The following is a 15060-nucleotide window of genomic DNA, read 5'->3' as shown; positions in this document are numbered from 1 at the left end:
AAAACCAAACCAAACCAAAACCAAATAACATGCTTGTGAATAAAAGACAGGAACACAAAAATAACAAAAAATGAGCCTAAATACAATGTGGTACTTATATTAGGACTCTGGAGCAGAAAAGTCAGTGTGATCCAAATAAAGTCAGTAATATAGTTAGTATTACTGTGTTGATGCTAACTTCCTTATTTTTTCCATGGTTGTATAAGATGTTAGCAGTGAGGGTAAGGTGGATGAAGGGAAGCCCGGGCATCATCTTTGTAAGTTTTCTGTAAATCTCAGACTACACCAAATAAAGTTTTTAACAAAGCACAACCAATATGCAAAAAACTAGAAGTTTTTATTGTATTTTAATGCTCACACAGCCAATTAACATAGTTTCAATGTCTATAACAATGATGTCCCATAAATTTGACACAAAATGACTACAAAAGTTTGACACAAAATGACTGCAAAAGTGAACAAGTCTGCACAAGATCATGAATTAGAAGGAAGCTACATTGTACCCACAGCCTGGACATCAGTGTCAAGCAAGACCTTGGTCTACTGGAGATGGAAGGCAGCACCTGGGCCATGGCCTCCTTGCTCTTCAGGTTTAGCTACGCTTCCCTCCGTTCAGCAGGCAAACAGGTTGAACTGCCCACTTTGGGGGCACTGACTGCAAAGGAACTGCAAAGAGGAGGAAGACAACCATGTCACTTCCCATTCCTGAACTGGTCTGACTGAAGCCCCAAGCTGTGCCAGTCTTTGTAAATGGAATCCGATTTACCCAGGCACAGCATCAGTGCATAATTATGTGTGCAATTCTTGTAGAATCCAAAAGATTTTCATCATACTTACCTCACTTAAATGAGAGTGGTGGCCTTCATTTAACAGGAAAAATCTAGAACATCTGCCCCACCCCACCTTCAATAAATCACTGCAGGTGGCTATCTCTTCCCTCCTGGCTCTCAAACCCCTGACTTCCTCCAAGGCCAGCTCTTTCTTGGGTTTCTGGGTTTCATGCAAACTCATGCAGTCATGCTCATTCTTTCCCTCTGTCTGTCTGAATGTCTGTCTGTCTATTTCTTTCTTTCTTCTTTTTGGTGTTCTGAGTTAGGGTCTTGCTATTCCAGGTTAGCCTCGAATTTGCAGCAATTCTCCTGCCTTTGCCTGCTGAGTGCTGAGGCATGGCCATCACAACAGGCCTCCCTCTGAGTTTCTGCAGCTCTTATCAGAACAGTGCTGATGTGAGGATGCTTCTGGTCTTTTGTCAAAAGGGAGCTGTGAGCAAGATGATATGACTGCAATTCAAGCAAAAAATCTAAGCTCTTTTCACAAAGCAGTGTTTACTTGCCACTGGGATCATGTGGTAGTTAAGAGTCCAGGCCACGGGGGTCACCTGACTTGCACAGTCTTGAGTGATTTGGGGCAGTATGATATCCTCTGTGCCTTGGGCAACCCATCTAGAAAATAGAGGTGATAACAATAACTAGCTCCCAGGGTTGTCAGGAGAACTACAGCTATTGCGTCCATGCCTGGCCCACAATGAGAATTCGATGCACGTGAGCGATTACTGGTACACTCTGAACCAGCACGCTTCTGGTTTCCACTTTTGTTTTTTGGAAACATCTCCCTAACTATTAGCACTAGAATTCAGGGGCTGAGAGTACTGAGGAACAATGGAGGCCCCTCTTTGGGATAAGGAAAGTTCTTCAAATTTCCCCAAAGGTGGCTTTATCACTCCAGTCTGTCAGCTGAAGACCTGTAGAATCAGGTCATTTGTGCCCCCAGGAGGGTAGTAGGCACTAACCTAAGCTGCTTTCATGGTACCATTCTGTGCATGCACGTTCTTTTGCTACAATCACCACAATCTAAATCCCATAGAAACATGTTTGATTAAAAAACAGAGGACTGAAACTTCAAAATAGCATGAAGTATCATAAAAAACACGTTGCTCCCATGAAAAATAGAGACAGACAAAAATCCCCTTTCCTAACAGGTGATCCCCATGGCCTGGACTCTTAACTACCACACAATCCCAGTGGCAAGTAAACTGAGGCTTTACTTCACTCTCAAAACTGAACTCAAATGAACTAAGAAGAAACTCAAGTAGTTCCTTCCTCTGGGTTTAGAAGGCCCAACTGACCAGAAATGAAGTTTCTAGTCAAGCTGCCTAGTGGGCACTTCCACCCCAGGCTGCAAAGTACTCTCAGCTCTGGCCCATGAGACTGTCAAGTAAGCTCTATCCTTGTGCCTTATGGCAACTTAGAGGCCTGAGGCCTTATTCACCCCAGCTGGACAGGAGGGAAGCAGCCTTAGAGGATGAGAGCTAGGCAGGACAACTCTGGGAAGGAAGACGGAGCACAGCCTCTGCTCTGTGCAGCCTGACCCAAGGCTGGAATGGACCAGGCAGCACCTTCGGCACGGCAGAGAACACTGCTGACGTCCTCTCAGGTGGAGGAGCCATGTGCTTCCCTGAGCCGAGATGCACACCACCAAGGATGATGGGTATTCACAGGCATGTGGCTCGGTGACAGTTCCTTTGCCAAGCTTTCACAGCCCTTCTGAATCAGAAAAGGAGAAGAAGAGGGCATCCAGTAGTGTTGATGTGCCATGACCATTAGTCCCAAGTTTTAGCCAGTGGACGGCAAGCCTCAAGCTGAAGTGACTGAAACAGGCAAGAATTCTGTAACACTGGTTTGGTGTTACTCCTTTATGGTTACTTTCTACCTTACAGCAATTTATAATGATATCCACTTAGGAAAGAGAGACAATATTTCTTTCTCAAGTACTTTCTCAGCTTCCGAAGACTAGAGGCTGGAAAAGACTAAGAGTAGATCTCTACTTGGTAAAAACATAACTCACTTTCCTATCTTGTTACAGATTCTTGATAGAATAGTTGTGCTTTCTGTTACGGTAGCCATCAGCACAGACAACTGTGGTCATATGAATTAACTAAAATTAAGTGAAATTAAAATTTCTGGTCCTCAGGTACACTAAAGCCACACTCATGGGCTCAACAGTCACATGTGGCTTATGGCTACTGTATTGAACGGTGCCATTACAGAACATTTAGATCATCGCAGAAAGCTCTACAGGACAGCACCAGCTAGGATGCCTCTCCTAGCTTATCCGGCTACTCACCCGGTGATGGTAACAAAGGGCCTGGCTTTTCTCCACGTAGTGGGCGTTTGGCGGCCATGGCAGTTGGGTGCCCCAAAGAGACAGACCTCTTGGAGAGGCCTACTGGAAGCAGGGGAGGAGGAAACAGGCCTTTGGGGTTAGCCAGTCCTGCAAGGAATAAAAACAAAAACGTAAACCAGAGGACAAATGAGGAACTGATTCTAGCTGTTCTCCCAATGTGATCTTAAATCTTTGGAAAGAAGCTAAGCAAAGAAAAAACTGCCACACACATGTGGCTCGGCCTGAGCTCTGAAAACCTCTACCAACTCTTAGACACAGACAGTTCATCCATGGCCTAGTCCAGGCACAGCTAACTGGAGACCAGGGACTGAATCAGCCTACTGTCGGGTGATGCCTTCCAGCTAAGGATGGTTTTTCCATTTTTAGATGATTAAATTTTAAACAGCTGCATAAGTATTTTATACTCTGAATTTTGCTTCCTGGACTGCAAAACCTGAAATATTTACTATTGAAACCTTTAAAAAAAGTTTGCAAACCCCTGATCTGGTCTCAGTCTGTCCTAACATCCTGGTCTTCCACTCTTCCCTTCTCACAAGTGAGTCTTGTTCTAAACATTTTGTTCTGAAGCTGATTTTTTTTTTTTGATGTTGGGGATTGAACTCTGAGCCTCATGTATGCTGGCCAGTGTTCTATCACTGAGCTACATCTTTTTTTTCTTTTTGAATTTCTATTTCTGAGTCAGGAGCTCACAAAGGTGCCGAGGCTTACCTTAAACTTGTAATCCTTCTGCCTCTCCTCTCAAGTAGCTGGGATGAGAAGCATGCACCTATGTCGTTTCTGACACTATTTTGATACTTAACATATTCTATTTTGGTTTTTGTTTGTTTGTTTGTTTTTGGTGGTACTGGGGATTGAACTCAGGAGCTGCATGCTCATCCCCCTGTATTTTTTTTTTAATTTTTAATTTTAAGGCAGTTTATAACTAAGTTGCTAAACTGCCTAGGCTGAGCTTAAACTTGTGATCCTCCTTCTTCAGCTTCCCAGAATGTTGGGATTAGAGGTATGCACTACCGTGTCAAGCAGAAAATGCATTCTTTTTTTTGGAACCAGTAATCAAACTCACAACCTTGCACTTGCCAGGAATGTGCTGTGCTGCTGAGCTAGATTTCCAGTTCTTTTTTCTTTTCTTTCTTTCTTTTTTTTAGATGGGGTCTCAACTGTGTAGTTCAGAGTGGTCTTGAGTTCTTGGACAGACAGGCTGTCCTGCATCCCGCTCACCTTTGTGGCACAGGACACTTCCTCACAACTCCTGCCAGTTCCCTAAAGCAAGCACCTAATCTTCTGTGAAGGTCTGGAAGAGTTTTAATTTTAAACTAATGGCAAGGATGGGAAGCAAATGAAAGCAGAAAGATTTTGCTCTGAACCCTCCCTCATGACCCTCTCACAGGAACAGACCAGGTGACTTCACCAAGTCTCTGTGTGAACCAAGAAACCAAGCTGACGTCCATCCATCCACCCAGAAGAGGAGCTCAGACCTGCCCCAGGGCCCAGCATACTGTCTAGCACTCTGTGCTCACCTGGAGGCTGTGGCTCTTCCCTACAAACTGACCTTGACAATTAGTGATTTGCACATATGTAACTATCAGTGGAAGAGGCTATGCTCCTTCTATTTCAAGTTACAGTAATTGTCAAGGTAGAAATGTGCTAGTAGGAAGGATTTCTGGCTAAAATAATTCCTGTTCACATAAAAGGTCAAAGCAATATTTGACTCTTATGCACAAAGACATCGCCAAGGATTTGGAAGCATAGCTTGGTGGTATAGTATCTGCCTAGAATTTGCAAGGCTCTAGGCTCAATCTCTAGCACCACAAAAACAAAGTAAAACATAAACCACCAAAACTTGACACTCTCCCTCCAAAAAAAGAGATATGCCTAAATTTAAATTTTATTTACTGTCCAGATGAAAAGCCACCTTCCTACCAAGATTTAACTGGCAACTCATCTTCTGGAACAGGAGAGCAGACAAGGGTAAGTGAAAGATGCTCACACATATCAGGAAGATTGAGACCACAGAGGGAATGCTGACAGAGTGGAGTGCACAGAGACAGCTACAGCTCTCAGGTATAACACTCAGCCCTTGAGGGAAAGGCTCAGGCTCCAGACACACCAGGCCCTGCAGAGTTATAGGTAAATGAGACCTGGAGCTGATGATGAGGTCTGAGTGGGTGTCTGCACCCCACATAGTTATACTTCATGGAGGTTCCTCTCGGGGAGAAGAGATAGATGTAACCCATCTGAGCAATGGGACCTGACTAGGTCTGAAGTTAGACACCTCTTGGGATTCCAGATTTTGCTTTGTTTCATGCTCACTTGAGCTGGGCTTCTGTCACTACAAAAAAAGTTCATAGTAATACAATCTCATTTTAAGTGGATGTCACGCCCCAGAAAAAAAAAAAGGCTTAATATCCACTGTATTATGAGATCTCAGATTAAGTGGCTCTAACCATGGCCATGAACCTTGATAGAAAACTTCTTCTAAGCTTTTTCCTGGAATGAGAGTTGGGTGACTCATTCAGGAGGACTATCACCTGCCGAAATGGTGATACTATTTGGTCTTCTAAGCTCTTTTAACATTCATTAAAACCATGACAGGACACACTTCACCACTGTTTGAAACTGGCTCTCTCAGAGGCGCCCTTGTGAAGCAAAAGAGCTGCTGCGGAAAGCACTGACCTGGCAGCCGAAGGAGGCTTCCTCCTCGCCTGTCCCCTAACCCGAGGGATGTGGCTGGGCCTGAGGGAAGGGCACCCACAAAGGACTCTGTGCCTGGAGTAGGAAGTAGTGGGGGCAGCTTGTCCGTGATGGGAGTGCTGCTGCCTTGAAATGAGGCAGGATCTCTGTTGGCTGAAGGATCTGGTATCTCTTGGCCTGAAGAAGGCAGAAAAACAAATAACTAGCTGAAATAACTAGCTGAGTGTCCGCACACTGCACAAGGACATCGCAGGCTGTTCAAGAAATAGCTTTGCTTTTACCTCTTCAGGGAAAATGTTTTCCCTTTCACTCACTCACAGGGTTCTCTAACCAAAAATAAATAAAACTGTTACGTTTAAAGTTTACCAAAAAAACCCCAGAACATCCTAATTTTATAGGATGAACAACTTTTAAAGTTTTAATATATCTTAGGTGTGTTTCAGCCAGCTATTTTTTCCTTAAAAAGATAAGTGATTATTATCTCTGTGTTATGTACTTCTCTCAAAACAAGCAAACTAAAGTCTCTCCTTTAAGGAACTAAGGTGTAACCGAAAAGTTCTTTAAAATCAAGATTAGAAACTGTTTTTCCATCCTTACTATATGCTTAAAAATAATCTTATAGGACTAAGAGCATAGCTTTACTAGCATGTGCAGGACTCTGAGTTTGATCCCCAGGATTGGGGAAAAAAAAATAAGGTGGTAGCGGGGGAATCTTATAAATGTCTCAGTTAGCAACAACAACAAACTGATCAGGAACCAGGAAAGCAAACTGATAGGGAACTGGAATTATTTCTTATGTGTACATCTGTTCATTAAGGCCTGTATACTTAATAAAAATCTGATTCAAAAGAAAATTCGGCTTCAGAAGAAGCACTTTGGTCCATAACAATCAAATATGAATATTGTATATTCCTACCTGAAACATTCAAGTCTGTTACTTTTGTATTATACACATATTCAAGGTGCATATTATCTCGCTAAATGAGAAATATGCAGCTTTCTCTCACACATGGATTTGCAGAAAAAGCATTATCTGGGGCTTTAAAATGGAAAACGGAAAGGGCCAGTGCTAAATACCTTCCAGTTGCTCTTTTCTTGTCTTCAAGTAGTCAATGATCAGGCTCAGCTCCTCTCCATACAAATGCTTTCCCTCACTTAACAGGAAGAGAAGGTGCCGAACGTACGAAGGCAGGCAGTAGCTGCAGAGGCCCTCACGGGCCATGAAGTCATCCACCAGATTCATGGCCCTCTGAGAAATTCCGGTGCTTCGTCTTTCGAAAAATCTCCTAAATTCCTTAGTCACTAGCACCAGTGCATTCTCCAGGGGCATATGACGATGTACTGGGAACAAGAAAGAGGCTGTTTTATAACCCAGGTGCCCTGATTTTTTAAAAACACATTTACAAAAAGACAAGAAAAGACAATCAGAAAAGAATTAATCCAACTGCAAGTTGTTGCAACCTGTCTTGGCTCTCATCACAGATGTGATTGTCTATCGATCCCAGTGATGTGGAGCCTCCCTAGCAGATGCGCTGGCAGATTTCAAAGTCAAACACTACTTTCTGTTTCAAAATTACAGCAAGCGGCACCAGGGGTACAAATAGGATATGTGTCAATGGAAATTCTTATGTCTAAAGAAACTTAGCCTAAAGGACAGGATGCAATTTCAAAAAACAAAACAAAAACAAAAGCAAAGATGTTTTATTTCGTTCCAGCATCAGGCAGCATCAGGGATTCATAGAAGAAACAAGCAGAGCTGTGAATGGCAGCCTTTAGGGTAGCATCACAGTAGAAAAGGGAGCAGCAAGGAACTGCTGGTCTCCGTTACAGCCTTCTCACGCTCATTTCTGTGTGTGTGTGTGTGAGTGTGTGTGTGTGTGCACATGTGTAGTACACTGACAAGAAGCAGAAGGACAGACTGCTGGAACAACTTCAGGCTCTGTCACTGCCATGTGAAGAGTAAACTGAACCTTCTGCATAGGACTTCTAGCTCCAGGTTGGCCTTTAAAACCTGTGAAAAGCCTTTTCAGGTCAGGTCGGGAGTGCTCCAGGCAAAATGTTACACGGAAAATAAATTCTAGACACCAACAGTGACTTTTCCTTGACTTCGCAGGTAAGGCAGCGCACAGATACTGTCTCATGTCTCCCAGGTCTATCTGCTGAGAATAAGACTTAATAAAAATTTAACCTTACATGGGAGCCCCCAGCCTGTCTTACCATGTATCATTAGGCTCTGAAGAATTTAGAAGCCAAGGAGCGCTACAAAGCTGCAATGGAAGTGATAGTACTTGGCTAAATCTTAAACTGTGTTTATTAAGGTTACATTTAGGAAAAATATAAATATGTATTTGCCTTTGAGCCCTGAAGTTTGCTTGTTTGACTATTTTAAATATTTATCTTGGTACCGAAGCACCTCTACATACCTCTGAATAAAGGCTGCAAGGTGTGAAGCAAACTGTTGAATATAAGCCCAGAGTACAACTATGGCTAATTCTGCTAAAATACTTGTAGCTGGCCGGACGTTGGTGGCAGACGTCTGTAACCCCAGCACTCAGGAGGCTGAGGCAGAGGGACTGCCGAGGGTGCCAGCCTGAACTGCACAGTGAGATTCTGTTTCCAACAACAATTTTAAAAAATACATATAGCTTAAGAAGAAAAAAAGTATTTTTAAAATTTAGGATATGAAATTAGAAGGTAATTCATGGTTGACAAATGAAATCTGTTCCTATCAATACTATTCTGGAAATGAAAAAAATTATTTACTTAAATATGTTAAAATGATCACTTTTTCATAGAGCTGATTTTTTAAAAGTATTTTTGAAGTCAACAAATTATTCAACCTACCTACTTTAGTGATGATTTCCTAAGTGATACTGCATAATGTAAATACTGAAGTAACTAGACATAATTAGTTTTTTTACAACTGTTTCAAATTAAAATGTTCCCCACCTCCCCCACCCCGTGAGACTGAGATTTGTAATTATACAAAGTATGCATTCTTTTATATTTTCAGAACTTGGGTATAACATAAATGTGGTTAGACTTACAAATTACGTATTTATTCACCTAGAAAAAACATAATTTCACAATCCTGTATATAACACTGAGAAAGTACTAGCCAGGTGGGTGTGGAAGCCACACAGAAGCAAAAGACATGAAAAGGCAGAATAAGACTGGCTTTTATTCTGGCTTCCCCAGGATGAAGCGAAGCAAGTGCTCATCATTTTCGTCTTTCAAGTCTAATGTGATCCTAGTGATCACTCACCGATTTTGGACATTACATCACAGGTTATATGAACCACACATGTATTTCCTCAATACCATCCTACATGCACTTCGCTGGGGTTCTAGAAACTGTAGGCATGAACTACATCCATCTATTAGCGCTCCACGGGTCTCTGCTCAAGGGAAAGGTTTCCTGGTCTATCAATGAACATTCAATCCCTGTTGGGAAGGACAAGCCTGAGCCTACTAGAGGAGCCTGCCTGCCTGCTGCTTACCTAGGCAGAGAAACAAAGCAGGGTTGGCCTGACATCTTCCACAGTACCTATTGTAAAGGAGGCACTCAACAGGTCTGCACTGAATAGAGCAGAACCAGGAGCTTTTGCAAAAAAGAAAGGACTAGGAAACTCACACTGGTATGACAGGAGTGAGTTTAGATACAAATGTGGAGGTCCATGCAGCCGCCCTCCCTCTGCTTGGTGGGGAGGGGAATCCAGTTGTAAATGCCTGGGGCTGGAATGGTTGCCACTCCTTGTCTCTGTTGTCCAGCTCAGGGGCTGGGGTCAAGACAAGAATGGAAGTAGTGCTTTGACCAGCAGGGGGAAAAAAATGAAGGTAGATCCTAAGAGAAAAGGAGTTCATTTTTATGTATTAAAGGACAAGGAAATGGATGAGACATTGTGAAAAATGTAAAAATAATTTTGGGGATGGTACTTAACTGTGGCTTGAATAAGTGTCCCCTGAAGATCCACACACTAAGGGTTTGGCCCCAGCCATGGTTCTATTGGAAGGTGGAAGAACCCTTATAAGAGGTGAAGCCTTGGCAGGAACCCCAGGCCCTCTCCTCTCTCTTTCACTTCTCAGCTGCCATGAGGTGAGCAGATTCCTCTGCTCCCATCATAATATGTCACTGTGCCACAGGCTCAAAAGCAGTGGGTCCACCTGTCTATGGACTGAAACCATTAACACCATGAGCCAAAAGAAACCTTTCTTCATTTTAAGGAGATTATCTTAAGTATTTTGTAATAGATAACTAAAAGAGTCTAAGAGTATCTAGGGGAGGATGAACATACAGGGTCACTGAAACTTACTATCAAGGATATGAAAGTCAGTGAGATTTGGGGAAAATCTCTACAGAAAACAACAGAATTGGTGTATAATGTTTTGAATGGTATCTCTTGGGTTTTGGGGGGATGGGGACAGGCTCTCACTGTTGAATTCACATACTCAAGTGATCCTCTTGTCTCAGCCTCCCAAATGCTGGGTCTTTTTTATAACCCAGGAGCCCTGATATGTTAAAAACACATTTGCAAAATACAAGAAAAGACAATCAGAAAAAAGTTAACCCAACTGCAGGCTGTTGCAACTGTCTCAACTCTCATCACAGACTCATGATTGTCTATCGGTACAAGTGACGAGGAGCCTCCATAGCAGGTGTGCTGTCTGATGGTACTACCAGTCCCTGCTTTGGATTCTTAATAAGCAATGACAGTGAGGTTTCAACTATTAATAATACACCACAAGAGTACTTCATGATACTTATTCAAGTCTTTTTCCCCCTCAACTAGATTTGGTTTAGCTACTGACATACACGAACCTTCAAACTGTGCCAACATTCAAATAAAAAAAAGATTATATAGTTAAAATAGAATATGTATTCAGTGACAGCTCTAGATCAAGCCACACTTACTTTTGATTGACTCATGAAGCATGATTACGGTGCAAGAAGTATGTTTTACGTTAGACTCTTCAACGAGAATACAAAAGGGGAAACCATCATCTTTAACTTCCTGCAGTGTGCGAGTGAGGATCAGATCAGAGGCAAGGTGAATTGTTTCCACCACGAGACCACAATCCCGCAAGCGATGACCTATTGCTGTTGCATATTCCCTTAAAAACACACATGAAAGAGGCAATCAACAAAAGGAAAAACTTCCATGACACCAAGCTGTTGATACATAGATATTTTATAGACCAATTGGCAGGGTAAGATAGTATACTCTTACTGCATTTAGATAAGCTACTATATATGTATTTTTCAAACCATGCATATCCCACAACTTATTTTTACTCTTAAAACACATTTAAACATTTAGCTATGCTATCTGTCTAATGGATTCAGTTAAGGGCACTAGCAGCAACTCTGACAAAAAGAAACCGTATGTTGTAAAAATGTAATTCTTCATATGGTGACTATGCATTTAATTGTATAAAGAAAGCAGGGATGTGTTTTTGTTTAGCCCAGTGTAATGGGTGAGCATCATGAATGTCCTTTCTCGAGATAGAAACACACAAGTGCTATTTGATGAACTCATTTCAGTTGAAAGACCACACCAGAAAATGTCAGACTGGTTTAAAGAACAGATGAGACACTTACATTCAGAAGATATGGCAACACTACTTGATTACGCCTTGCTACAGAGTGAATCGGTGACACTAAAGTTAGCCAACATCAACCAGCCTGTAACTAACCTTGGATCAAAACCAAAATCCTTTTGTGTTATTCATCCTCACTCTCAAGTCTCAGGGATTGTGTCCCAGGCCTTTCCATCAGATTGATGCTGCTGGTCTTGCCCAATACACTCGCTTTGAAATCTGCAAACCCCTACCACATTCTCTGCCCTCAATTTCTTTCCTCAATGACAATCCATCCTGTACCTCAGTCTCTGAATTATCTTATTAGAAGTGTTATTTTCAAAAATGCCACAATAACTGCTCAGCATCTTAAGCTCCTTACCTTAGCATTCATAGTCCTGGTGAGATAGGACTTAACTTATCTTAATAGGTTCTGTAACCTGCTGAGCTTCAAATATCCCATTCTCTTGCCAAATGTAACTCCTACGGGCCCTGGACAATCAACTCTCCCACACATTTCTTCCACCTGTGCCGGCCCTGCCACTCTGCTTGCTATCACTTACCAGTCCTCACCTCAGAAGGTCAACTCAGATGACATTCCTGAAACCTCACCTCACCTCCTTGCACCCTGAACTATAGTGATCCACTCTTCCTCATATGGACCTTCTGCTCTATCAGGAAAACTCTTAGCACATCATTTACTTGTTATTTACATTCGTTCTACCTTTTTAAACTGCATGTCCTATGAATAGGAATTGTTACTTAATTACCCTTATGTTCATTTCTGTGCCTAGCATGGAGGTTTACACACTTAAGTGCACATTAAACATATGTTTTGTGAATTAAAAACTTAATAAGATGACAGGAAAAATGTATCCTTGGCAATTTAGGAAAGTATGGGAGATTACAGAAAATAAATTCAAGGAAAACAAAGACATGGTTCATATTTACTGAGTGACAGCTTTGATTCAAAATTACAAAAATGATTTACATTGGATGACATGATGTAAAAATTAATTACTGTTTGGGTATATAAAGGAATGAATTAGCCAACTAATTTATCACTACAAATCTTCCCAACATCAAAGTGACAACAGTGCAAACAGCAGGCCCTAAATCGTGGGTTCCCTGGCAGCTGCTGGCTGCACAGTGGCAGAGGAGTTTCTGAGCTGCATCTACTCTAGTGTCTGATCCGTGGACAACTGCCAGACTGTGGGACACCAGGCAGGGGCTGGGCAACATCTGAGGCGTAGTTTCCACATGCCACTCCAGATGGAGGGGGAGAAGAAACGCAGGCTCCAGTCCTCTCCACTACAAAAGACTGCCCTCAAATGAACACCAGTCGGCCTGGCTCTGAAGATGGGAAGATGGCAAGAGTATCAGGGTTGTGTAAGTCCAGTGGCAGCTGGAGTCGGTCATAGTTCTAAAGGAAGCACAAGACGCTAAAAGTCAGATGTGAGACTCACTACGAGTTTTGAGAACGCTAATCTATCCAAAGATTAATGCGGTGACCCTGGCTGATGCAGAGTATTGTAGCAAAGTTGCTAAACGCTGAAGAAACAAATGCATGCTGAGTCCTTACTGCCTTTGGGTTCTAAATCAGTTTAAATTACTCCATGATCAAATTAATCCAGGGCATGTCTGGTTGCCTTTCAATTATTCCAGGGAAATTCCATCATTTTCCATTGTAAAAGGTACTGTCCTCTCCTACCCTCCCGTGCTGTGACTGACCTCATTTTTTCTCATATACCGTCTCCCAAGATGCAACCCAAATACCTTCCAAATGAGATGGAGCTATAATTTTGCTTTTGAAATCTCATAAAGAAAAGATGGTATCTGAAACTGAAGCCAACTTCTGTAAAGGGAATATCAATGAGTAAAATTTCCAAGTCATTGTAGGACTGCAGATTTTTATAATATGAAAAGTGAAAAGGTCCAGTGCTACCTTCAATGCAGAGTTAGGCTTTGTGCATGCCTGGTCTCCTTGTGCTGAGACTGTCAGTTCTCATCCTGTCTGGTCCTCAGTACTGCTCGGCGAATACCTAGCCTGAGGAAACGGTGCAGCATTCCACCAAACGCTATCTCCCTACCAGGCCCTGCCAAGTGTTATGAAACTTGACTTAACCCAGAGCTATAGTTAGCATCACACATGAAGTCGCTGTCTGTCCTAAAGACAGGAGAGAGAGGCAAACCCACAATCCAACACAGCCTAACAAGTGTCAATTAAGGATGTGTGAGATCAGGGTACCATGCGGGCTCAAGGATGAGCCAGGCACAGTCTACAGGACAGAACCAGAGAAGACAGTCAGAAGACCAGGATCCACCTAGACATAAGTGGCCCACGTGAGTAAAGCAGGTGGATGGGAGAGAGAGAGCAACCCAGACAGAAGAAAAAAGCCCAGAGGAATTCAAGAAATAGTTAAGAAGTCTCGTAAGAGGAACCCTTCTCTGGAAGGTCAATGACACCAACCTTGTGGCACACCATATTAGAGGTCCAGTGTCCCAGGGGATAAGGTTTCATCAACTATGTTCAGAAAGAATCCCCAGAACCCAGACTGGTAAGACGTACTCACGTCTTACTCCCCTCACAATAGTTTTAGTTGTTTCTGATTATAAAACTGATACACTCATTGTAAACAACAAAACCTCAAGCGATGCAGAAAAGCTGGCTATGAAATTATCTTTGGCAATGTCACCCTCTTTCCAAGTTGGTCACCCCAGTGGCATTCTTCTTGCTGTCTCTGAAGTACTGTTCTGATAGAGGATCTCAGAAGCCGCCAACTCCCAGTGACTTGTGTGTGCTCAGTGCTGGATCCTTAACTACCTGGTATGTACACAACCACATTTGACAAAGTAGAAAGAAATAAAGCTACCTCTGTTCTTTGTCGATGGAAACAACAATGCAGTCTGAAGGCCCTTCTCGATCCCAAGCTTTCTGAAGTGCTTGATAAAAGTGCTGGAAAAGCTCCTCTTTTCGAGCATCTCTGCTGCTGGCACCATCTGAAAAACATGAGTGCACTGGTGCTTTTGCACCACCAGCCAGGAATCCCTGAAGACTTCTAGGTCTCCTTACAATAAGGCAAGAGACAGAGTTTCAAGAACAGACACGATACTGCCAGAAGAATCCTGACAAGGTTCTTACCTGTCTGAGAATACAGGTATTGCTCATGGTTATCTTCATTCCTTTTTGAATAATCAGCCACATTCCACCATGATTCTTCAAAGCTGTTAAAGTATAAAAATATTTTCTCAAATATTGTACAGATGCAGGCAGGGGTGGTGGTGCACACTTGTAATCCCAGCACTCAAGAGGCTGAGGCAGGAGGATCGTGGTGAGTTTGAGACCATCCTGGGCTACAAAGTGAGCTCAAGGCCGGCCTGAATGGCATAGCGAGACCTTGTCTCAGAAAGACAGAAAAAAAATTATACAGATGTAATTTCCCTCTGAATGTGCCCCCAAATGCCAAAAATTAAATACTAAACTATCTAATGCAAGCTACAGTTACCTAAGGCTGTATCTGCTAGAGGTAAAAATATCTCAAAAATTTTGTTCTCATTTTAGAATATTATGAGTTTTAGGATTTTCTGTCCTTCTTCATTTATTTCTTT

General features: G+C 42.4%; 1 protein-coding gene across 1 annotated transcript; it reads right to left on the bottom strand.

The window, feature by feature from the left end:
• Positions 1-3115: 3115 nt before the first annotated feature.
• LOC134475545 (uncharacterized) lies at positions 3116-14448 on the bottom strand. Its single transcript, XM_063246669.1, has 5 exons — positions 14325-14448; positions 10787-10986; positions 6952-7215; positions 5857-6051; positions 3116-3270 (listed from the first exon to the last, which is right to left on the bottom strand). The coding sequence occupies exons 2-5, from the start codon at positions 10806-10808 to the stop codon at positions 3116-3118; spliced, it is 636 nt and encodes a 211-aa protein (XP_063102739.1). The 5' UTR covers positions 10809-10986; positions 14325-14448.
• Between the last annotated feature and the right edge of the window lie 612 nt (positions 14449-15060).

This window comes from Cavia porcellus, unplaced genomic scaffold, assembly GCF_034190915.1.
Source record: "Cavia porcellus strain 051 isolate PalLab524CR breed Dunkin Hartley unplaced genomic scaffold, mCavPor4.1 scaffold_4, whole genome shotgun sequence".
Classification (NCBI taxonomy): Eukaryota; Metazoa; Chordata; class Mammalia; order Rodentia; family Caviidae; genus Cavia; species Cavia porcellus.
This window is presented reverse-complemented; position numbering and strand designations above follow the sequence as displayed.